At 41.9% G+C, this 25,208-nt stretch overlaps 1 protein-coding gene across 2 annotated transcripts in view; it reads right to left on the minus strand.

The window, feature by feature from the left end:
- The window catches only part of LOC120717242 (butyrophilin subfamily 2 member A2-like), a 52,577-nt gene that overhangs the window by 25,841 nt on the left and 1,528 nt on the right, over positions 1 to 25,208 (minus strand). The window contains exons 2-3 of one of the 2 annotated variants that reach the window (XM_040005149.1): positions 16,757 to 17,089; positions 16,616 to 16,651 (exon numbers count right to left, since the gene is read on the minus strand). In XM_040005149.1, the coding sequence (XP_039861083.1) occupies positions 16,616 to 16,651; positions 16,757 to 17,089 (369 nt within the window). The remainder of the gene's footprint in view (positions 1 to 16,615; positions 16,652 to 16,756; positions 17,090 to 25,208) is intronic. The other variant, XM_040005150.1, reaches the window with a different exon arrangement.

Here is a 25,208-nt window from a genome sequence, read left to right on the forward strand (position 1 = left end):
GTTGAAAATGCCAGAGCTGACTGCACATCCGCATCTGGCTGGATGTAAACAGCGGCCAAGATGAATGATGCAAACCCCCGCGGAGAATAAAACGGTTTGCAGTGAATAAAAAGGTATTCCAGAGAGGAAGAGCAGTGCTGAGCAATCACTCTTAGATCTGTGCACCAGCCACTATTAATGTAGAAGCAGACGCCTATCCTGTGGTCTAACCAGACAGGGGCGGATCTAGAAGGGTGGCATGGGGTGGCAAGTGCCACCCTAAAATGAACCCTTGCCACCCCAGTTTTGCATATGACAGTGTCGTTTATTAAAATAAGATAGCATTAACAGTTTGAGCGTAGTCACAGTCAACAGTGAATATAAATGCTAAAACTGAATATATTGCATAGTGTTTCCCCCTCCACCATTAACAAATGGTTCAGCCCATAGCAGGACCGTTTTTTTTCTTGTTTTCAGTAGCAAGTAGTGGTGGTAAATTTGATTCTTTTTACTGAATCGAGTTTTAATGAGTCACTCACCAAAGTGAATCGGATTTTTCGAGTCATTTGATTCACTGAGTCAGTTGACGAGAGAGTGCAAAAAATGTACATTTTCACTCAAACTTAATTTGTTTCTCTTTTCATGTATATCCTACTGCTAAGATGAGTGATTCTAAAAGAAAATAACTATTTTATAGAGCAACAAAATTTCTAAAGGGAACATTTATTTTGTTTATTTTTATTTTATGTCAAATATATATTTTCTCATCTAAATGTCCAGTTTAAAAGTTTTTACTTTTTATGCTTTTTATGCGCCACACGCACTTCTGCGCGCGCCTGTGTCTGGGACTGTGCTGTGTGTCTCGGGTCCGTGCTTGTGTGTTTAAAAATGTGTTAATAATATATAGTAAAATAGTAAAACTGCTTAGTTAAACTTGTGCTTTTGTAACGTTCAGTATGGCCAGACATACAGGTTGCATGCCTCGGGGGAAAACTTTATTTCAATTTATATGCATTTGTTTAATACGAACAAGGAGATTTAGAATCAAACTCAGAATCGTAAAAAAATCTCTCGCGATCCCACCGCGGCTCCCAGCAAAAAAAAACTCCTTAAAAAAACCCTCCGCGTTTTCTCCAAAACCCTAGAATAACTTGTTAGGTACCCCTCTATTCCCAAAACCTTATATTCGATAACAGGGGGAAGACACCTGAAAAAATCCTTAGTCTTTTTTCTCAAATTCAGCGCCCTGCGGCTCCCACCCCGATCCTTAGACAAAATAACCAGGGAAAAACTCCTGAAAACCCTCCATATATTTCTCCAAAAAAAACCCTGGTAGGGACCCCTCTATTCCCAAAACCTTATATTCGAAAACAGGGGAAAACTCCTGAAAAATCCTTAGTCTTTTTTCTTCAAAACGATCCCTCTTACTAGCTCTCTCGCAAATTCAGCAAAGTCTAAGTTCTCCTTTCGCTCTCACTCTGAACCGCAGCCGCAGCCAGCGCACAATTTTTCCTTCTTGATCGCTCCACATCTGCTGCTTAATGATTCGGGCTCTTTGTTCGAAATTTGCGCCGGAGACCAACTCCGCCTCGCAGGCGTGCCTAACTCGCCCCGGTGCCAATCACATAACAAGTGGGCGGCTCCCCTCGCACCCCGGTTAGCCAATCGGATACAGGTCCGATTTACCTTCACTGGGATAGTTCTATTCTCTCGCTGGCATTCAGGATAAATAATCGAACATTTCAGCTTAAATTTAACTGTTTTTTTTCTCTCAGAAAAAACAAGCACGTTTTCTCTTTTTTTCACAAACAAACATGGCCGCCAGACCTACCAACCTCACTGTGGTCTCTCAAACGCCCGTAACTAGCTACAGGGCCTCCGCCACGCCGTCAGAACTCAGACGATTACATCTTTGCAGAGTGCAGCCAACAGCAGCTGCTAACCGTTTGGAGCAAAGATTCAGCCTCAACAATGGGGGGTTTTGGGGCTATGCCTTCAGCCTCCCAGAGGGTGAAATCTTTTTCTACCAGCTCAAAGTGGGTGAAAGTTTTGGTCCGCTCACATCGCGGATCGCTTTTACTTGCTCTGACTGGGCTGTTCTCACGCTCATCACGACCCCTGAAATACAGAAAAGCCTGCGGGAAACGAGCGCACCGCGAACCAGAGACCAGCAGTATCCAGTTTTCAAAGAGGCCTACTCGTTTCCACCATTCACCCAAGAACCCAATCAGCACCGGTCTGCAAACATACACCCAGTGGGAGACCAAGAGCACTCCATTTTGCAGATGGAGCTAGTCGACAAACAAGCGATCGAGCTTGCACAGATGATCTTGTGTTGGACCTTACAAACACCCACTCCGGTGTTTTCAGCACATTGCTTCGGATTCCAACTCAGGACTGGCTAAAGATGGTGGATGAGAAGAATGCAAGAATATTAGAGCTTTTTAAGATGAGTAAAAGTACAACTGAGTTGGTCATGGTTGGAAATAACCCGCCACGCTCTACATAGCCCCCGTCCCTCATCCAGTCCCCCTTACCCCTGCCTCCTCCTCACTCCAAAATCTCAGGGACTCGAACCACAAACAGTAACTCTGAGAAATCAGAGATAGTTTTTACTTTTGTCTTCATGTCGAGTCGACACGAAGGCTGTCTGTATTTGAGGTGTTCACGTCTCTTTTTAAAATCTCTCAGGAAGAAAAACTGTCAGAGTCATCAGCAGCTGTTCCGTTCACAGTGATGAAGTTTGTGCTGCTAAAACTCAAAATGATGGATTTAAGAACCAAGCTGCTGTCAAAATCATATTTTCAATGTCTATTTTATGTTTGTAGAGCAGTTTGTTATGTTGATTTTTAATAAGCGTGATACAAATATTATCTTATTTTTGATTCATGTTGATTACATCAAGTTTCATAATCGTAATTTTCATGATTTTTTTTTCTTCTTTTTTTGGACTGACATAAAAGCACCAAAGGTCATACCACTTCAAACAAGTATGATTTTGTGTGTGGAAAATGCAATATTTACATGAATGCTCCTGAATAGAAAATTAAAAGAGAATACTTCTTCATGATGAGGACGGACGTATTTATGATGAGTGCGCAAAGGGGAAGAAGATTTGGTTGATCCTGTAAAAACTTCTGACCCTTTAAATAAAACACTCCTGATTCTTGTTGTGTGTCTGTGTCGATTTGTGTATTTTCAGATATTCATAAACTTCAGGGTGCCTCCACTCAAAAATGCAAAACGACAGCAGTGCAACACCAGACAGAACAGAACGACACAGACACAAGTGCAATAGAAACGTGCAACAACGTCATAACTGACGGACAAAATCACGGACAGCCTTCTGTTTAAATCTGGATGGCACTTCAGATACTCTAAGCCACACCAACCACGTGTTTGTACATTTAGAAGCATAAAAACGCAACAAAAACAAAAATAAAGCATCATTTTAATAAAGGCAGTGTTTATTGTTGTGATTTAAATAGAAAGCCTGTCCCTCAAACAGAAATGATTGAATAGCTCATTTTTACCACTACCCTCTAAAGTTAAACAGATGCTAGCACAGCTTCCTTTCCTTCTTGATCATTTTTAAGTTTGACTTTTTTATTTATTAAATTCTTTAAAATTTGAAGGGTTTTTCTCCCTGTTTGACACAACGAAGAAGTTCCAGGTTTCCCCAAAGAAAAATAATCATCTGATTTATAGAAAAATGATCCTTTGAGCTGGAGCGTGATTTATTAAAACACAGGTTTTTATATCATGAAAAATAAGGAAATGCTTAATTTCAGAGAAATCTGGTTTCAGAGCTTTCATTTGTTTATGGACTGATGTTTATGACTCAAGCCTTGCACAGCTGGAAACATCCACAGCGTGCGACACGTTTAAACCCACAGGACTCGCTTCCTGGAGAGCACCAATGATCCCTATTAAATGTGTTTGACTCATTCATAATATTACAGTTCTCATCCTGATTTGACTTTATAATATTACAGTTGAAGCTCTTATTGTGGCGGCAGCAGCTGACAGTCAGTTGGGCTGCGTGTTTCTGTCAGGAGCGTGTCTGTTAGTTATGTTTCCTCCGGAGATGATTTCCACGGTGATGGAGTGTCTTCTCCTGCTCGCGTGTCTGTCTGCTCACTTTGTCTGGAGTCATGTTTGGACATCAAAGCGGTAAGAAAACTGTTGCGTGACGCACTGGACTGGAATCAGCTGGAACAAGTGGACTCTGGAAACTGCAGTTTATCAGTGGAGGGTGGATAAGGAGGGCATCAGCATGCAGCCGAGTCTGAACCTTCATCACACGATGTCAGCCTGCATGGATCCCAATAATCAGTTCACATCAATACAGAAGCATTGACTGAGTTCATGTGATCACAGCCTTCTGGATTCTCACTACAGCCTAATCAAAGAGCTGCGCAGTGACTGAGGGTGTTGTCTCCGTCCCACAGAGAGAGCTTCTCGTACTCTGGATGCCATTACCTCGGCCTCCCGTAACACTGTGAGGAGTCTCAGTCTCACTGAGTGAGTGGAAAAACACCCACACAGTGAACATTTAACAGCCTTTGTCTCTCATAACTGACAGCTGTGTTCATATTCTGTTCTGTTTGGATTTAATGGACCAAATCCTTGAATATAATTGTGTTTCCTTCCTGCAGATCCTCCAACAGAAACAGTCTGTCTCACTAATACAGATCAGGACTTTAAATGAGTGAAGTGATGAGATTTTGATCAGGACAGTGACTCATCTCTGATTTCAGGCAGTTTCACAGTTCATATCTAGTGTTGAAGTTTGTGGTTTGTTGGTTATGTTGGTGAAAATGTTTAATGTCAGGTTAGAGATGTAGCTTGTTGTGATTTCATGCTTCATGTCCATCACCATGACAAACTTTCTACAACCTTTACCGACCTTTTGTGTATGCTGTCTTCGACTATCTTTGATCAGTCTGCAATATAAAAGAGGCAGCAGGATGCCTCAGTGGTTAGCACTGTTGCATCACAGGAGGAGCGTCCTGGGTTCAAACCTACTGCCTGGAGTTTGCTCGTTCTCCTCATGATGATTTTTCCTGCAGTTAAAAAAAACATTCCAGGTTAGTCCTGTTCATCTCGACTCAGGATCTCTACTTAGGGAGTTTCTTCACTGGTTAATAAAAAGGTAAAACCAAAGCTATCTGATTATTAAGTGATGACGTGACGAATCCTACTTCCGGGCCTAAAGTAGTCTGCGTTTAATATGGCTTTTGTGTTGTTAACATGTTTAATGTTTTGTATTTTCTTCTATTTAATCTCAAAAAGCTCCTAAAACAGTCAGTGATCCCTGTTGACCTCCCTCGGCTTTTATTACCGCTAATCAGTTATTTAAGCTCAGTTTTTAAAACCTTAGGATGTAACTACAGCCCAGCCCATGCAGCAGTATATGAATGACTAACCTCGTATTGTGGAGGGATTATCTCAGTTGTTCTCCTGGCTGAAGTTTGGTCCTTTTACAGCATCCTGCCATGTGATTACATTTGTTCCTGACCACCGAGAACACTCACATTAACTTTTATCGAGTGGAAAAAAAGTTAGCTTGTTTATATTATGCTAACATAGCTGTGTCGCTAGCGGTCACGTAGCACATCATTATATACCAGCTAGCCCAACTTCAGTAACCCTACAAACGTCACTGCTGTTTAGTTTTCTGTCTTCATTTATGTTGGAAGTGATAACAGAGCTGTACGTTTGAATTTGTTTCCAAAACCCCGCAGTCAGGACATGCTATATTGTATTTAGATAGAAGCTAGCGAGCTAACTCCCTGCTAACTTCTAACTCCGTTAAATGTCATAAATTCCGTTTTCATGGATGCCTGGATGTTAAACTCAATTGTTACACCTGATAGAGCAGAACGCTGATCATTTTATTAAAGATGAAAGACTTTAGACAGTTTTTCAACTCTCAGTAATGCCATAGTGATCGTTTGATATATGGACCTGCAGCGGAGTTTAGGCCCAGACACGGCTAGTGACGTCAGACTGAACGATTGGATAGGCTCCCTGGAACCACTTACTGGATTCTTGGTGTACTCTTCTTCCTTTTTTAATATAACACTGAGTAGAGCAATGGCTCCCCCTGCTGTTTATTTGATGCAAACATTTGCACTACTTACTGCTCTCTCAGTAAGTAGTGCAAATGTTCTGCTGATGTTTATTTAATGAGGATCATGAACATCATTTTAAATGGACTGGTTGTAATGTGATGCTTTTCTGCCTTAATTCTTTGTTGCAAAGTCTGAACAAGGTGCTTTGTTGACTGGAGCACTGAGCACTTATTTGAGTTCCCGTTGCCTTCTTATCAGTTTGAAGCAGTCTGCCCGTTCTCCTCTGACCTCAGGAAACAGTCACTCTGGATTTTTGGACCTTTTCCTGTGAATCCTGGAGATGTTTGTGTGGGAAAATCAGACTTTAGCAGTCTGTCTTAATGCAAATATAATAAATACTAATGTTCATTTTTTTAAAGCTTGTTTAAAGGTAAGTTGTGTTATGTTTTAGTTGCTAAATGAGCCAAAACCTATATTTAAAAATAGAAAAAGAGACACGCATTTGTGGGTTAGTGATTCTTCATTACGTTCATTACCTAATATTTAAGTGACTGCTTGTGGAAGGTGAAGAGACAGGGGGACTGGCCATCCTGCCTGGGTCAGGAAAAAGAACCTTAGTTCACATTTTATCCATGTAATTTGTTTGTAACCTAAATTCTTTGTACATGTATTTAAGAGAAGTGTGTTAACAGTACTCACCTTTCCTGGTTGCTTCCTATTCAGGATGTGGAGCAAAAGAGTAAAAGCAGCTCAATCACCTGCTTAAGAGTTTGGTTAAGGTTGAAGTATATATGTTATTGAATTATTTATAGGACTTGGTCCAAATATAAATATGTCTTTCACGTGTTTGCTCGTGTGGATGTTTATTTGTCCATTTGGTTTGCTGACCTCAGACTTGGGCTATTCCAGATGCTGACCTGAATCGGGTCGAGTATCAAAGGAAGCCAGCTGCTTTTAGAGGGGTTGGATTCTCAGTCTCACGCCATTTTGGTTGAATCGACACATGACCACCGGCCAAACTGACAGTGGGGTCTGTGGGTTAACTGGTAACGCTAAACTGCCCATAGGTGTGAATGGCTGTCCTTCTCGCTGTGTTAGACCAGCGTCAGACTGGCGACCTGTCCAGGGTGTACCCTGCCTCTCAGCCTATGGTAGCTTTGATAAAATGAATACATTTTATTTTATTTGTCTTTCAAAACACTCAAGTTCACCTTGCACAAAAGAGTTAAAAACAACAAGAAGTGTTTGTACAAACTCTGTGTTTGCCTTTGTACTGCATTTCCTTTTATGGTCATTTATTAGTGACAAAATATTACACTAATCAAAGCCATTAAACCACATCCGACAGATGTGAAAATCTCACAAATGAACCTGAACGTTTCCTGGAAAAGTGAAATTAAAAATGTTTAAGACTAACTTTAAAAGTGATGTTAAGTGTATTTTTAATGAGTTTCAGATTTAATGGAGGAAGTTATAAATTTAACTGAGTATCTGTGATCATAACTGCATGAATTAAACAAAAACTGAACTTTATAGCAGCAAACATGTGAAATAACGACAGGCTGAATCCAGTCGAGTCAATAAAAGTTTATCGTTTAATGTTTGTCATTAATCATGAATCCACAACACAGCAGTTTGTTTAGTGAGTAGGAAAAACGTGAGTATTTACATCTACCATCATACACGTCACAGTTTATACCCATGCTAACACAACAAAGACTTTTATATACAAGAAATACTATTAGCGTCGTCATACAAAGGAGCGCCATCGTTGGAACTATCTAGATTTGTCATTGATGCAAAATACACAAAATCATAATAAACGTCTCCTCAGCTGCCCTGAAGTGATCGGGATAATTCGACAGAATGAACTTGGATCGCTGTGGACCGGGTTTAAAAACTGGTTTACATCAGAAAACACGAGGCGAGACGATCACAGTCTACGTGTATACGAGGTTTGCCCTTCATGCCCGCGAAAATACGCCCTCTCCTCGTTTATGTACAAAGAAATCAACGCGTCTCCTCCGTGAGCTCCGTCGGATTTCCCTCCACGTTCCTCCTTCTTTTTTTTTTTTTTTTTTTTTTTTTTTTTTAGAATAGAACAGAATAGCCCTTTATTGTCATTGTACATGTACAACGAAATTGTAGGTGCTCCACATCAACTGTAACGGAATAAAATATAAATAGTAGACAGTAGGAATAAATGGCAAACACAAGAAATATATATACAAAAATCAGAGAAAGTCACACACTGGAGAACAAATGTGCACAAATGTGTGATTCATGAATATTATCTTACTTGATTTTGTCTGTAAGAAACATTCCCCTAGCTATCTGCCAGTCTGAGATAACAGGTATCAGGAGTGTGATTATCAGCTTTCTCTGACAGGCCGGGCTTTCTGGTCTGTGTGTGCTCATGTGACTTTTCTTCCACACAGAACAATCCGTATGAGCCCTCCCTACTCCAATCAGAGAAGTTACCAGATGATGATGACGATGAAATGAAACTATAAAGAACACAAAAAACATCTAAACATAAAATGGAGCACTGCAAATGAAACAAGATTGATGCTGCAGAAAATGATTAATCTTGGGGATTTGGGGAATTAGTGCACAGAACAGTAAAATAAACATGTTTCCTTGAAATATTATTTTAACACTGAGCATGAACTTAGAACTCAGTGCTGCACAGTAGAAATCTGAGACTTTAAGTTGGATTCACGTAATTGTTAAATGTTACTGATCTATAACTTAATAAAGGAGGCCTGGAAATTTCTTTAGTTTGGTTCAAGATCAAAATTAAATAAATTTTGATTGATTGATTGGATGGTGTTGGTGATAAATAACCTAATGATCAATTATCTCATCTGTGATCCAGTAGCTGCAGTAACAGTGTAAAAGAGACTTAGAAGTAGACCAGAATCAAGCGTGAAAACATTTCCTGCACTATCAACTGAATGCATGCAGTGACAATACAATGTAAATAAAAAAGAATCAGTTGGTTTTAACAGAGTACAGTTCAACAGCTTGCACAGATGTGTTCACTATATGACAGATATGTTCAGAAACAGTTACCACGGTGATTCAGCCGAGTAAAAAGAGCCACTTTTATGGCAAAGAAAACTGATTTCATCTTGACATAGCTCGCTAATGCAATAACCTCACATTGTAGGTGCTCCTTGTCCTCCACCTGCTCCCCCCCACCATAGTAGTGGGAGAAACAGAGCTGTAAAAAACACCTCCATGTTTTCATAGCTGTGGACTCACTCAGACCAAACGGTGGCTGCTAGGCTAATTAATTTTTAAGCTGACATTTGAAAACCTTTGCTGAGAGTCGGCTCCAGGCTAGCTGACAGCCTGTCAAGGAAGTAGTGAATGTGGCTGCAGCGTAAACTGTTGAACATATCAAAACTGACATGTTTCAGTATGTTTGCTCATGCAGTAGTTTTCTAACGGTCAGTAGACGCATCCACACTTAGAACAAGCTCATCTAAATAGACGACTGGCCTGTTGTATATTTATTATGTTTGTTTTTGCAATGCATGCTTTGTATGTCATTTAGACTATGAAGGAATTAGTTTAGCTTTATCAGGGAGTAGTTTCATATGCAAGGCAGTTGTAGGCTTTTGCACACTAATCAATCTGCTGTCAGTGCATTTAGGGCTTTAGATGAGGGACATTCAAAAAAATGTATTCTGGTTTTGCTCTTTTGCCAATTTTTTGCTCTATGATGGATCACAACCTAAATGTCACCCGTTGGGCAGAATACTGGAAATTCATGGTTTTCCATTAGATTATATACCTTGTGCTTGTTCCAAAGTATCTTTAAATTATAATTTCTTTAAATTTGATGGCCTCCTTATATACTGCAGGGGAAGTGCTTGTTATTTTATTATATTTTACATAAATTTTATTTTATTTTATTTTATTTTTTTTATTTTTTTATTTTTTTATTTTTTTTTTGGCCTGTCCCGTTTGGCTCTTTTGCCATCAGAATTGTTGTCTAAAGGCAAAGAAAGATGCCCAACGGATTTACTTTACCAAACTGACCATCCCAGCCTTGCCGTAATGGTCCATTTGATTCACCTTTTATTGTTTATTTTATTTTCACTTACTGAATACGGGACAGACTTGACTGGGGGAAAGAAGGGGAGAAAGAAAGAGGGAAAGAGAAACAGCTGAGAAGAGGGACGGGGGAGAAGGGCAAAAGACAAAAACCAACAGAACGGGCAGAGAAAAAAAATGCATATATCAATCACCTGGATCACCTGCTGAGAAAGAAAAAAGAAAGCAAGCAGAAGAGAACAAGAGTAATAGAATAAACAGCATCACAATGATATATGGGAATATGACAGTAAATAATAAATATTAAACATTATTGTGCAGCACATAAGATCAACAGAACACAGTGTGCTTTGAGGTAGGAGCCAAAAAGGGTGTAGTTTGTGGGTGTGATCACCCGTGTGTACACCTGTGAGCATGGACGCGCTTGTTTTTTGTTTTTTTAAAAGGTTCCTTCATGTAATAATCTGCTAGAGGGTGTGGGGGGGCCACAGCCCCGTCCTCCAGGGCGTGAAGCAGGTGTGGAGGAGATCAAAACTCCAGACATCCAGAGGCCCCCAGAACACAAGAGACCAAGGAAGACCAACAGAGGGGCAGCCGCGCCACTGTCCCGGAAAGAGCTGAGGAGAGTCCCAGATGAGGGCTCACTCAGCAGCCGCGGAGCAGAAGCCAGGGGGAGTTGCAGTGACGCGCCCGTGAGCTCCGCCGGCAGCCAGCTGCGCCTGAGTGACCGAGCCCCAGGCCGAGAGGCCGGGGGCACCCCACCTCCGAAGTGGCCCGAGCGAGCCCCAGGCTCCAGGCCCCGATAAGCGGCCGCCAAGGAGTGAGCCGGTGTGTACCTGGACGCCCATCCCCGGACACAAAGAACCACCAACGCACCGATGTCTGAGGGGGTCCGCCACTGGCAGGGGAAGTGGTGGTAGGGGGAGATAGGCCTCCAAACCTTGGAGGGCCTGAGATGTCCCCAGAGAGGTGGCGCCTGACACCCAACCTGACATATAGACACAGACATACAGGCACACACAGACACAAACATCCATTCCCACCCTCATGCTCTCATATGCACTTACTCCACACTCAACCAACGTGGAGACAGACATAAAGAGACGCTGTACACACGATCACACTCCCCAAGCGTACTCTACAAACCGGGTCTAGGTGCCCCCGCCCCTGGAGGGGGGAACTGCACCCAGACCCAGGTGGTGTTTCCCTTTTCCCTGCGGTGGGGGGAGGCAGACCGCCCCGACTCCGCAGCAGCAGGAAGGCTCCACACTCCAGACCGCAGTCGGACGGCCAACTCCTCCTCCTAGCCCCCCTGCTCCAGCAGGTCGCAGAGAACGGGGGTGTTCCTCCTTCCTCCTTCCTCCTTCTAAAGGAAACACAGACTGGGTGGGGTCAGTGGTTTTAGTCTCACACAAAACTTACTTTCTTTTAAAAAAGCACCAAACTACTTTTAATTTTCCTGCCATCCGACACGTTCAAGCCAAAGAACAAAAGAATGAACTGAACGTCCTACAAACAAACCTCTGATTTGCATAGTTCATCTTCACCTGCTTCGAGTTTGATTCACTGAAATCTGAACACTTCATCTCTGCAGACCGAGTATGCAGGACCGTTTGTTTAAAGCAAGAGTTCACAGCAAAATCAAAGATGTCATTTTAACTGTGGTAACCGTAGTAACCGTTTACACATCTCTTTTGTTTTGGTGGGAATGACCCAGTTTTGGAGATATTAGGTGCAGAGATTTCTGCCTTCTTTCTTTTTACTGTCTACATCCGCCAGCCAAAGGAAAATGCAGCCAGGTCTCTCTTTAGTGAGCAAATAATTAATATAAGCTGGTCAAAGCAGGCCGTCACTTTACATAAAAGATGCCGTACCCACCAGCGAGGTCGCCCCGTTGGATATGAAGGATGCAGCAACTTGTCAATTTATCCACTTGTTTGCCTCCAATAGAACGACAGCTGATAAAATTAAAGTCCTGACACTAGTGAGACTCATCAGGTAAATATTTACTGAGGTCATAGTTCAAGCTGCGGGGGTTGTTTTCTCAGACTTTTGTTGCAGGACAAACAGCTGCCCCCTAGTGGCCACTGGAAAGAACACAACTTCCAGCTTTGTTTTAATTTTCAGACGTGGAAGCTACAGCCATCCTTTATATACAGGCCCAATCCCAGTGTCCACTCACAGGACGAAACCGACTGTTACGGGATAAGAAACAAAAGCACCAGAATAAAACTGTAACGCAACAAGCACAAAGGAGCAACAACACAAAAGGCAAAAGAAAATCTATGCACGTGTGATTGCAGCATATGCATGTAAAGTAGGTTTAGTTCAGGGAGAAGAAAATAGTTCCCACATGAAACATCTTCAATAGGTTGTTGCTGCTTCTTTACTTCTCAGTAGCTGATCAACGATCTCAGATTCTCAGTTTAGCTCAGATATATTTAAAAGACAGCAGATGTCAAAATGTTCTAAAAGGATGAACAGAACTAAAAATCAGGAGAAAATAATGTACATTTAATTCTGCTGTGAACTTTTCTTTAGTAAACTGTTGTTTACTTCTCTCTCCCTCTGGTGTAATTCGATCCTGATATAACACACACTCTCTCACAAACTGCCGTAACAGCGCACACCTTCATTGTTGCAGTTTCTCGTTGCTGAAAAGCTTCTCTAACCTGCCTGCGTCATGTATTTACAGCATCCCTGCTCACAGCTCTTTGTAGGCTCAGAAGGATCAAAGATAAACGGGTCAGCACGACTGCACACGGAGATTTACAGATAAACAAACACACAGAATGACAGAAAAGTGATAAAAAATGAAACCTTCCAGTGCGTTATGTGAACTGGAGGTAAAGGTTGCAGGAAGAAAATGCAATAAGGTGATTTCTAAATCTTTGTATAAACGTATACATATTAATATCAATCTTCATGTTTTGCAAAGGCAACAAGCATAACAGGTGTGCTGTGAGAAAAACTTCGAGAGCACTCAAAGCTGTTTAAAACAGAGGTAACATCATATGTTGTTGGCATAAACACAAAGGCGTCAGTGCGAGTCTGTAACAACTGTTTATATCGCTGTGAATACACACAGCGCATGAATCCACCATCAGCTGCACTGAGTGATAATATGGGTTTCAGTTTCAACAGGACAACAATCAACTCGAACTCTTCGCACAAGGATGAAAGAGTTGATCATTTAGGGAATAAATGAACTAAAATTATTTTAAATGAAATTTATAACTGAAAGTAGAAGAAGAGAGAAGCTAAAGATCTAAAAACAGACAGGTTCAAGGAGGTAACTCGAGCCGTGCTGCATAATTCACCTGTAACATCATCAGTCAGTTCACCAAACACCCGACTTCATGAATTCAGCAGTTTTCTGTGGTGCAGCCTCTGTGTGAGCCACAGGACAGCTTCATGGCTTTAACTTTTATAAGTTGGGAATAAAGAGACTGGAAACGCTCACCGGACACAGAGCGCCACTGAAAGTCCAGCTCGAAACTTCCACTGAACATCTTTAGCCATCACTGCTTCACTCGTATGTTTATGGTGGAGAATTCAAGCAGCGGGCCCGTATCACTGCTCACACAGCTCACGCCATGCGTCGCGGCAGGAAATGCACATGTGCAACAACTGTCTGAATGATGGCTGTTGTTCCATGCAGCTTACTGGGTCAGTGAATGCAGCACTCAGGACGAGGTGCTGAGAGTGGGTCACTTCTGCTGTGTTTAAATTAGCAGTCATGTGACACTTCTTTGAAGAGCTGATGATCAAACTGAGGCAAAGCATTTAAAAACAGAATGACAACATCAAGTGCATCAACACTTTTCCAAAACTCAAATTAATCCAGATACAATTAAGAATCAGACAGAAATCCTCTTGTTAAATGGCCACAATCATATTATTAGTGGCTCAGCAGAAACATTTACACACAAACTGGAGATATGAACAATACACAGAAGGAGAGGCAGACTTTCCAGATAACTTTTAATAATACAATAGGCTTCTATACACACCTGTGTTTTCACTCTCAGGTCTGAAGGTCTTAGAACAATATTTTGGATATAAAGGGGAGTTTGGAGATCGGCCTGTAGTTAGTGAGCATTAGGGTCAATGTTTTTTTCCATAATAGGTTGTACAACAGCATGCTTGAAGACAGACTGTATACAACCTGATGACAACGATGCATTCAGTAAAAGTAGGACCTATCATATGTGAAGCTCCGGGGGAACCAGAGATTTTAAGATGATCAATTATAGCAGCAAGAAGAATTGTTTTATTTAAAAACTCTGACACAAAATTTGTTTCACATTATTATTCACCAATTTATTTATTCAGTTCTACACATTATATATAATCCGCCTCTCTGAAAGTGCAGTGAGAGGATCTGTGAGGTTTGGTTGATCATATAGTTTAATACATAAGAACAGCATCTCTTTTCTGTACATCAAAAACAGCACCTGCTTTAAAGACCACATAATGTTGCAGTTATAAATATCCATACAGACACAATAGTTATAAAAGACAGTTTTATGAACACAATGTCAACAGCACCTCATTCATCCTTATTTATATTAAAAAATACTTTGTCTTAAAGTCCAAATACAAAAAGCAACAGTGCTAATAATAACATAAAATAAATAAATCTCATCAAGTTCATGTTCAGGTTACAACAGTAACCAAAGGTTTTCAGGAAGCTTTGGTTTGTTCTGATCACCATCAGCTAAAAGTAACATTAACCATTATTAAAACCAGCATCACAACCTGCTTTACACAATAATAAAATACACAGTATAAAAGAAGCAACATCTGGACTGCAGCTGGGCTCTGAAATATGTCCTCATCACTTTTAACAGTACAAACATCATAACTGTCACAGCTTCTCAGATCTCTGAATAAAAACACAGTTTTCCTAATCCACTGTTAGGATCACAGCAGGACTCTGCTCGGCCTGAACACCACCTCAGGTGTCCTCGTAACTCGCTGCACTTTCATTAAAGCCTTTTTCTGGTTTTGTCAGCTTACTTCTCACTCAGAGTGGATTTAACAGCTGACGTTTCACAGCCCACAGTGAGCTCACAAAACAACTGAGACTACAGATGAGTCAATTATGTTGACCTGAGATCCAAACATGACTGAAATGTACCTTTGTGCACACATCTGTGTAACAGCTGTGATGCTAAACAGGTTCTGATTTGAGTGTCAGCTCTGTGTCACCGTTCTCAGGACCCTCAGACGTCTCTCTGCGTCTCTGTTTCCTCCGAAAAACTACAGAAGAAAAAAAAATATATATATATATATATATTACATACAGTCAGTTTACGATATTAAATTTAAACTAACTTTAATTTCGGTGATCACAGAGAAAAACAAAAACAGCAGATAAATCTGATAAAATAAAATAAGACACATTTATAGCTAAACATGCTTCATAGAAGAAAACTGAGACACGGCTGTAAATTTGGTTGAAATCAAAATGTTTGTTAGTAACTGCAGTTTTTTTTTAATCATTTTTAAATGATAAATAAATCCATAAATCCAAAGTATCAGCTGTAAAACCAGACGATATCTGAATAAAATGTCAACAATTTGAAGACAACATTGGTCTAAGCATCTGTTACATGGATGTCTACGTCTGACATGTTAAAATAAGTGTTTTTATTATTTACACTTACCTCTGCTGATGTGATATTTGACTTTAATTATAAGAAAATAAAGAAGTAAAGTTGCAATTCCTCCAGAACACATCCAACCTATCATCGAACCGACTCCAGGACTGCAGGACTTCACCTCTGTCGGTTTCTCTGAAACATTAAATAAAAGGTTGATGCAGCCTCGCTGGATGCAACAAATACACAACTAAACCTTTTAAACGGTGCCAAGAAATCTATTAAAGAATAAAAAGATCTGATAATTACAGTTATTATAAAACAACAGAAAAACAACTTACGATAATGCAGGTAGATCTGTGCATCAGTTTTATGGCTGAGCTCCTCCTGTGTGGCTACACAGTGGAAACGGTCAGTTGTTGTCCTGGTCACCGTGGTGAGGAGGGTGATGTTATAGCGCTCTCCTGTGTGTGACACCTGTGGCTCCTCAGCAGGAAGGATGTTCCCATCACTGTCCCTCCACTCTACTTTAGGCTTTGGAGAAGCACCTTTGACCTCACACTTCAGCTGCAATCCGTCCTCGGTGGTATTAAGTATCCTGATGTCGGGCTTTGGAGCAGCACCTGTGAACGCAGCATGGTGGCAGAGAAAGGGGGAAGTGCTGATCTTTAAAATCACCAGTTTTTGTCTTTATGTTTATCATTCATGTGAAGTACTTGACTCTCATCCAGATAATACTGTCCACAGCAGCACAACAAACCAGGTTCAGGATCCAGCCCAACTGAGGTTTATCACAAAGGACAGTTTGAGATGATCTGTTTGTTTCCTAAACCCAAACTGGGAGCAGCTCACACAGATTACAGACACTTCAATGACATCATCACTCACCTGTGATTTCACCTGATCGATCTTTCAGGGTAAGCTCTGCAAGGTAAAACATTTAAAATTATTTTTTTAAACCACCTGGTTCAGGTAGAAAAATGGTCTTCACCATTTTTTCCAGGATGTTCTCCAAAATAAAAGACTCACCAACATCAAGCTTTATTCTGAACGTTTTCCCTTCCGGCTGCAGATGTGGAAAATCACAGGTGTAGACTCCACTGTCAGCCAGCCTGGTGTTTCTGATGATGATGGAGGCGTTACCAAACTGCAGCTCTTGTGGGAAATGTGAGACCCGTCCTCTGAACTGCTCGTCTTGACCTGGACGTCCATTATTGTACTCGTCACGAGCAACGTACAGGAAAACCTCCTTCTGGTCATCTTTCTTCCAATCAAAGAGCTTCTGTTCCAGGTTCTGATTGGTGCTCAGGGAGCAGGGTAAGATGGCATCACTTCCTTCTGAGACAACCACCGTGACGACTCCTGGAACGAATCATATTTTTTATTCTTTTTAAAAAAACAAAAAAAAAAAGAGCTAAATACAACATGTAGATAATATAGAACACAGTGAGCACACACATGCCATTTCAGCTACTCTGACACGTTTACATCATGTTAGTTAGAAGACACATTTATTTGAGAATATTGAGAATATATTAACAGTTGAAACCAAATATTGACATATACTTTAGGGAGAAAACATAAAAACCTTTTTTTTTTTTACTGTTAAACATCAATTTAGAGTAAACGTTTTTGTTTTAGATAAATAAATATTGAAATATCTTTTGAATTAGTTAACTGTCAGAATAAAGAGAGACAGAGCGGTCTATTTTTTGATGACTTTCATCAAATTTAGGAGTACATATACTAAGTTTATTGTTAATAATAAGGGAGCGAGAGGAACAGAGATGGAACAAGAGCAGGTGAGACACATGTTAGTCAAATGGTTGTTTACCAAAACTCATCAGAACATGTAACTTGTACCTAGTGTAACTTTCTAGGTTTGTTATTTTTCAAGTTTTATATTTATTAAGTTATGCAGGGTTGTTTGCACAACAAGACTAAATAATTATATAAACTATTCAGAGTCTAAATACTGTTCTTTGGTAGAATTAAAAAAATAAGTGTAGTTGAATTGAAAGCCTTTATTGTCATTATACATGGTATAACGAAACTGGAAACAGCTCTATAAAAGTGCACACATGCTTATAGCACATTATAAAAACTATACAATAATAGTGCAGGTCTATGATGATTTTGTTTTGATTCTGGTTCTGAGTAAATCGGTGGGAATTGGTGGCCTAAAGTAGTCCTGATTTTGAGCTGTTGTAGTCCTGTTTTAATTCTGGATCAGTTCTGGGTCTGGTTGAATTGGGGTTTAGTCCTCGTGTCTTGATACAGCCCTGATTTTGTTCTGCCTTGCTGCTTAATTAAAAAACTAGTTTAAGATGTCCTGCATATGTGATATATATTTTTGCCTATATGAAGTCATTCTTTTTTTAACAAAACTCAAAACAGAGCCAATTAATCTTTCAGTCATTTCCAATCACTGTTGATAAATATAGAAATCATTTTACTTTTGTAAATTATTTTCAAATAATTTAAATAAAGATGTAAAATTTTCATTTTTCTGATCTTGTTTAATAAAGAATTGGAAAAGGTGTGACCATGTGGTACAACCATAAGTTTGGGGACTACTTTTCGGTAACACTTGCCTCTGCACAGCCACAGTGGACTCTAAAACACGCAGGATTGATTGAAGTGCGCACTTACAGCTTCCATTCAGCGGCACCTACTGTGGTGGAATTACACTGATTTTATACACAGCATCTTGATGCATTCTCAATCATCCAGGAAAGTAAATCTCCAAAATTGCCAGGATTTATACATCATTTAATTATACATTAAACAACCTCTGGCGAAGAGGATGTCACAACACAGAAGAGCTACCTCGTCAGGCCAGGACTCTGCAGTCTATTCACACCTACAGGCCAGTGGACACTCTTTCAATGATGAGGATGTAACATCCTGGACAGGGAGGAACGCTGGTTTGAGCGCAGAGTCAAGGAGGCCATTTACGTGAAAAGGGAACGACCATCTCTGAATTGAGGAGGGGCCTAAGGGTCCATCTGTCACCATCTTACATGCTGTGATTGCAGCCATTCCCCAACTCTCTGTGAATGGGACTCATGGTTATTGATCAATGAGCTTTGATCAGTGGTCATGAGAATTTGCATGATTAAGATTAAGGAACTGACCTCCCAGCCCATTGTTCCTTCAGTGGGCTGGTTTCAGTCATTATGCAAATGTCCTGTTTATAAGATTGTGGAAACCTGCAGTCAGCTGAGACTGAAGAAGTCACCTGGATGAGTGACGAAAAGTTTCTCCCACAAAACGCTACGTCCAGATGAACAGAATCAACTTTTGGAGGTTTAGACCAGGGGCGGAGCGTGGGGGTGGCTTACTGGGCTTAAGCCCGGGTTGTTTTGTCAGAAGCCCGGGGTATTTTGGAGTGTAATTTTTTCATAGTTAGATGCCTGGCTGACAACTGTATAAAACAAAAAGTACACACAATATTCGAAGCACATAGTGCACACTGTGGGAATTTACGACTGTGCGTGAATCCCCCCCTGATATTGGTATGATCCGAGCTCAGGCACTAAGCGACTGAGCGAGGGGGCGGGGCAGCTGCTACCCGTGAGTGCGCTGTTGGAGAGACGGAGCCAGCCATACTAAGGAGAGCTTAGTTTGACCAGGTACCAAAGCAAATCATTGGTACCGTACAAATAATGTAAATATGACGGTGCATCACGAAAGATTGATATCAAACTGATCACTTGACCAATATTACGTTACTTGCTCTTCAAGTGAATCAACAAATGGCGAAATGAAAAGCCGAACAAATGCTATTTTTTTTTAGAGAGTCTTAGCTTACGTGGGTTTATTTCATATTTTCAGTTCTTACCCTCCCCGACTAAATCGGTTTCAGTTATGTACTGAAATATAAGAATGGACATTAGAGGGTTCTTTCAAAGAAAAAACTCAGGTAAATGTTATTTTATATATTATGCTTTGTATGTTGTTCAGTATATTTCTATGCAAAACAAGAGGAATTTCAGTACACAGCAGGATATTCACATTTGTAACCAGATATTTACACTTTAGGGAGAAAACATAAAACATTTTTACTGTACAACATCAATTTAGAGTAAAGTTTTTTTTTAGATAAATATTGAAATATATTTTGAATTAGTTAAATGTCAGAATAAAGAGAGACAGAGCTTCTGTTTTTTATCACTTTCATCAAATGTAGGAGTACATGTACACTAAGTTTATTGTTAATTAATAAGAAAACTGCAGACGATTCCATTCTGAGCTGAAGAAGCTTCTGATAGGTTAGTAGAGTCCATGTGAGTAAATTGGTGGCACACCTGTGGATGCATATAAGGAAAAACACAGAGCCTGTTTCTTTGACATGGGAACATCAAGAGATGTCAACCAAAACACCAGGAAAAGAACTGTGGAGCTCCATAAGTGTGGCTCAAGTTTGAATACAATTTGGTGCCATTTACAATTAAGAAATACAGATAGTTTCTCTCTTTACTCTTAAAGTTAACAAATATGTTTTTTATATTTATCAATCTAAAAAAAAAAATAAACATTTAGTCTGATTTGATGTTACAGTTAAAAAAGCGTTTGTGTTTTTATCTGAAGAGTTTGTAAATATCTGTATATTTGATGATTGTCAGCACAAAGAGAGAGAGAGGAACAGAGAGGTAGAGAGAGGAGAATGAGGACAGAACAGAGATGAACAAGAGCAGGTGAGACACACATGTTAGTCAAATGGTCGTTTGCCAAAAGTATCACCGTATCATAGTGTTATATTTCCACTGTAGTGTCAATACACTATTAAAGCTTATGCCGAGTCAGACTGCACATACAACAGTTTGTTTACAAGTTGACTTCTTCTTTTATTGGGATGACACAGAAGTAACACACCCACATAACTGGCCGTGGTGCCCCCTACTGGCGATGGCTTGCATAGCACACAATAATTCTTGGTTCATACATAACATCTCCTCCCCACTAAGCTATGCGACCATGGCACCACCCGCAGAAACATTTCCCATAACCCAAGTAGTACCCTTTTTTTTTTTTACAACATTCATGAAAACTGGAACTAATGTTGCTTTCTGTATGAATTTCTTTTTAGTTGAGAATAATGTCTCTGAACGCCAACATTCTCACTGAACTACTTAATATGCTCACCCATCACGATAACGAGCAGGTGGCTGGGTGACTCTCACTGGGTAACGTCTTACAGGCTCTGTAACCTGTGTACAGTCAGTCGGTGATGATTTAACAGACTGGGGTGTTTCTGGAGGTACGGTGGTCCCCATAACTTGTTCAACAGTCTCTTCCTGCAGAGCTGTACAAGGGTGAAGCATGGTGTCACTACCACTCTGGGCTGGTGACATCTGAGAGCTTGTCGGAGGATCCACTGTGACCTGCTGAGATACTGACTCAGGTCGCGTCAGCATCTGATCCACATGACGTTTCCACACTCCTTGGGCTCCCACTTCCACTTTGTATGACACTGGCCCAGTCTTCTCCAGTACGACACCGTGCGTCCACTTGTCCTCTCCCTTCCTATAATCGCGCACCAGGACAGGCTCGCCAACAGTGAACCGTCTGTCCCTGGAGTGTTGCTGTCGGCATTGTTGTTGCGCATCTTGTGACCGACGCACTGCTCCGGCCACACTGGGCTTCAAAAAATCCAGTCGAGAGCGCAGCTTGCGTCCAATGAACAACATAGCTGGTGTTTCTCTAGTTGTTGCATGGGGAGTGTTGCGATATGTCAAGAGGAACGTGTCAAGGCGTTGTTGCACAGGTGCTGTACCCCTGGAAGCTTTCAGTGCATGCTTGAATGTCTGCACAAAACGCTCAGCCAAACCATTAGTGGCAGGATGGTACGGCGCAGAGCGGATGTGTTTGACTCCATTAGCTTTCAGGAACACCCTGAATTCCTCAGAACAGAACTGCGGTCCGTTATCACTCACCAGGACGTGGGGAATGCCATGGCGACTAAAGAGACCCCGTAGCACTTGTATGGTTTTACCAGCTGTGGTGCTATCCATAATATGCACTTCAGGCCACTTGGAATGTGCATCTACCACCACCAGGTACATGTGACTTTCAAATGGACCCGCAAAATCCACATGGATCCGTTCCCACGGACAGGAAGGCCACAGCCAAGGGTGTAAAGGTGCTAACCCAGGCTCTTTTTGCATACGCTGACAAGAGTGGCAGGCTTTAGCTTGAAGCTCAATTTGAGAATCAATGCCAGGCCACCAAACATAGCTGCGAGCTAAGCTCTTCATCCTCACCATCCCTGGATGTGCAGTGTGGAGCTCTTTCAGGACATGAGAGCGCAGCTTAGGTGGCACAACCACCCTCAAGCCCCACATAAGGCATCCCTGCTGTATTGTGAGTTCATGTCTGCGCATCAGATAGGGTGACAGCTCTTGATCTGTGTCCTTTGTTGCTGGAAAACGTCCAGTTGTTACCATTTCCAGCACACGAGACAAAGTGACATCAGACAAAGTGTCACGTCTGATCTCGGCGACACTGACTGGTAATGTGTCCAGCTGAGATGCGTAGAATACCTCAACTGCTCCCTGTTTCTCTTTCTGTGCAAGGGGCAGAGGTAAACGTGACAGACCGTCAGCATTGGCGTGATGTGCCCCCTTCCGATACTGTAAGGTGTAATTATGTGCTGACAGAAGGAGCGCCCAACGCTGCATTCGCGCAGCTGCTATTGATGGTGTACCTTTTACTGGACTCAGAATTGAGGTCAGTGGGCGATGATCAGTGAGCAAGGTGAACTTGTTACCATGGAGATACTGGTGAAACTTGCGCACTCCAAAAACAATTGCCAACGCCTCCCTCTCGATCTGAGCATAGTTTCGTTCTGCTTTGCTGAGGGTTCGTGAAACATAAGCAATTGGCCGTTCTTGGCCATCAGGCATGACATGTGAGAGCACGGCTCCAACGCCATATGGTGAAGCGTCACATGCCAAACGGAGAGGCAGTTCAGGATTGTAGTGGGTGAGTATTTTTGGTGAGGCCAGACGTTCTTTAGCTTTCTGGAAAGCTGACTCGCAGGCTGATGTCCACTGCCATTTCTTCTCTTTACTGAGTAGCTCATTCAGCGGCTTCAGGACTGTAGCTAAATCAGGTATGAAACGTCCATAATAGTTGAGCATTCCCAGAAAAGAACGTAACTGGCTGACATCAGCTGGTGCTGGAGCTTCCATAACGGCACGCACCTTTTCTGGTGATTTGTGTAACCCTGCCGCATCAATTATGTGGCCCAGGTATTCCACCGATTCTTGGAAAAACAGGCACTTCTCCTGTTTGAGACGCAGGCCATAGTCCTCCAGCCTGCCCAAAACTGCCTTAAGGGTTCTCAGGTGTGTCTGCTTATCTGGACCACTGACGAGGATGTCATCCAGATAACAATGGGTGTATGGTAGGCCGAGAAGCACTTGATCCATAGCCTTCTGAAACAATGCAGGTGAAGACGCCACTCCAAAAGGCAAGCGATTGAAACGGAACAGCCCTTTTTGTGTCGAAATAGTCAGCAGCTTCTTAGACTCCTCTTCTACCTCCATCTGTAGGTAGGCATTTGCTAAGTCTAGCTTACTGAAATGCTGACCTCCTGCTAGAGAAGCAAACAGGTCCTCAATGTGTGGAAGTGGGTACTTATCCACACAGAGCTGCGAATTAAGAGTGACCTTGAAATCACCACAGAGTCTCACTGAGCCATCCTTCTTGTTGACAGGGACCACGGGCGTAGCCCAATCACTATGCTCCACTGGTGTGATCACCCCAAGCTCAGTCAGGTGTTTCAGTTCTGCCTCCACCCGAGGGCGGAGAGCATAAGGCACGTTACGTGGTGGACAGAATTTGGGGACACTGTCAGGCCTAAGAGTCAATCTGGCTTTAATTCCTTTCATCGTGCCCAGCTCCTTAGAGAAAACGGCTGAGTGTTTCTTTAGCACAGCCTCCAGATTGTCATTTCCGCTTTGTTCTCTGGCATGGACCATCTTTAAGTCTTTCCAGTTCAGCTTAATCACTCTCAGCCACTCCCTACCAAACAGTGGTGGAGCATCCACCTTTACCACGTACAAGGGTAGAGTTGCACGCTGCTTATTCAGTTCAACTTGCACCTTGATGACCCCTTCTGGTGCCAGCGGCTCCCCAGTGTACGTTTTCAGCATGATGTCAGTGGGTTGCAGCGGCAACTGACTCGGCATACTTTTATATTGTTCCCATGGAATCAAAGACACAGCAGCCCCTGTATCCAGCTTCATCTCCATTTTCTTCCTGTTAACTACAGGCATTAGGGAGATACGTGAATATTTCTCTTTTCATGACAAAGAATACCGCTCCAACTCACTATCAGTGTCGGGTCTGGTTCCTTCACTTTCACTCTCCTCTGCAGCAACATGATGAATTCTCCTCTTTTTGTCCTTTGCTCTGTTTTTAACTGCATTGCCTTTCAGCTCAGGTTTCCCCTCTTTCTCTTTCCTGTTCCAATCTTGGCTGCTTCTGGCTCTACCTTTACACATGCGTTTCGTGTGGCCCTTCCTTCCACACTGGTGACAGTCACGGTCTTTGTACCAGCAGTCATCATCAGTATGATTAATTTTCCCGCAGCGGCGGCATTTATCACCTTTTTGTGACAGCACCGCATTCACTTTAAGGGAACCACTCAACTGCTGCACTTCACGTGTTGCTGTCTCTGCCGACACAGCATAATCAACTGCTTTGCGAAACGTGAGATCCTTTTCAGTCAAAAGACGCTTCTGCATAGTTTCACACTTTAATCCACACACAAATCTGTCTCGTAGAGCATCTTCCAGATACGCACCAAACTCGCAATGTTCTGACAGTCTTTTCAGCACCGCCACATACTGTGCGACCGTTTCTTCTTCCCCCTGATTCCTCTTGTGGAACCGGAACCTTTCAGCTATTACCAGCGGTTTGGGAGCAAAATGAGCTTGTAAAACACCCACAATATTGTCATACTGCATTGTCCCAGGCTTGCTTGGCGCCACTAGATTACGCAGCAGACCATACGTCTTGGGACCCATCACACTCAGCAGCACCGGGACCCGTTTCTCAGGCTGAATGTCATTAGCAAGGATGTAATGCTCAAAACGTTCAATATACGTCGCCCACTGCTCACCAGCATCATCAAAAGGGTCCATCTGTCCAATCATTCCAGCCATGATGTATCCGCTGTCCACAGCCAACACTGTCGTTTTTGACTCGTTGGCGAAAAGCAGCTAGCAGCTAGCTCCGATGCTAATTCACCACGCGATCGTCCGTTTTCCGTCCAAACTCGGCCACGCAGTCAGTTCATGCTCAGTAGACGGCCAAGTCTTCCAGACGTCACAACTCGTCGCCAATTTATGTTATATTTCCACTGTAGTGTCAATACACTATTAAAGCTTATGCCGAGTCAGACTGCACATACAACAGTTTGTTTACAAGTTGACTTCTTCTTTTATTGGGATGACACAGAAGTAACACA

This window comes from Simochromis diagramma, unplaced genomic scaffold, assembly GCF_900408965.1.
Source record: "Simochromis diagramma unplaced genomic scaffold, fSimDia1.1 OVJJ01000498.1, whole genome shotgun sequence".
Lineage (NCBI taxonomy): Eukaryota > Metazoa > Chordata > Actinopteri > Cichliformes > Cichlidae > Simochromis > Simochromis diagramma.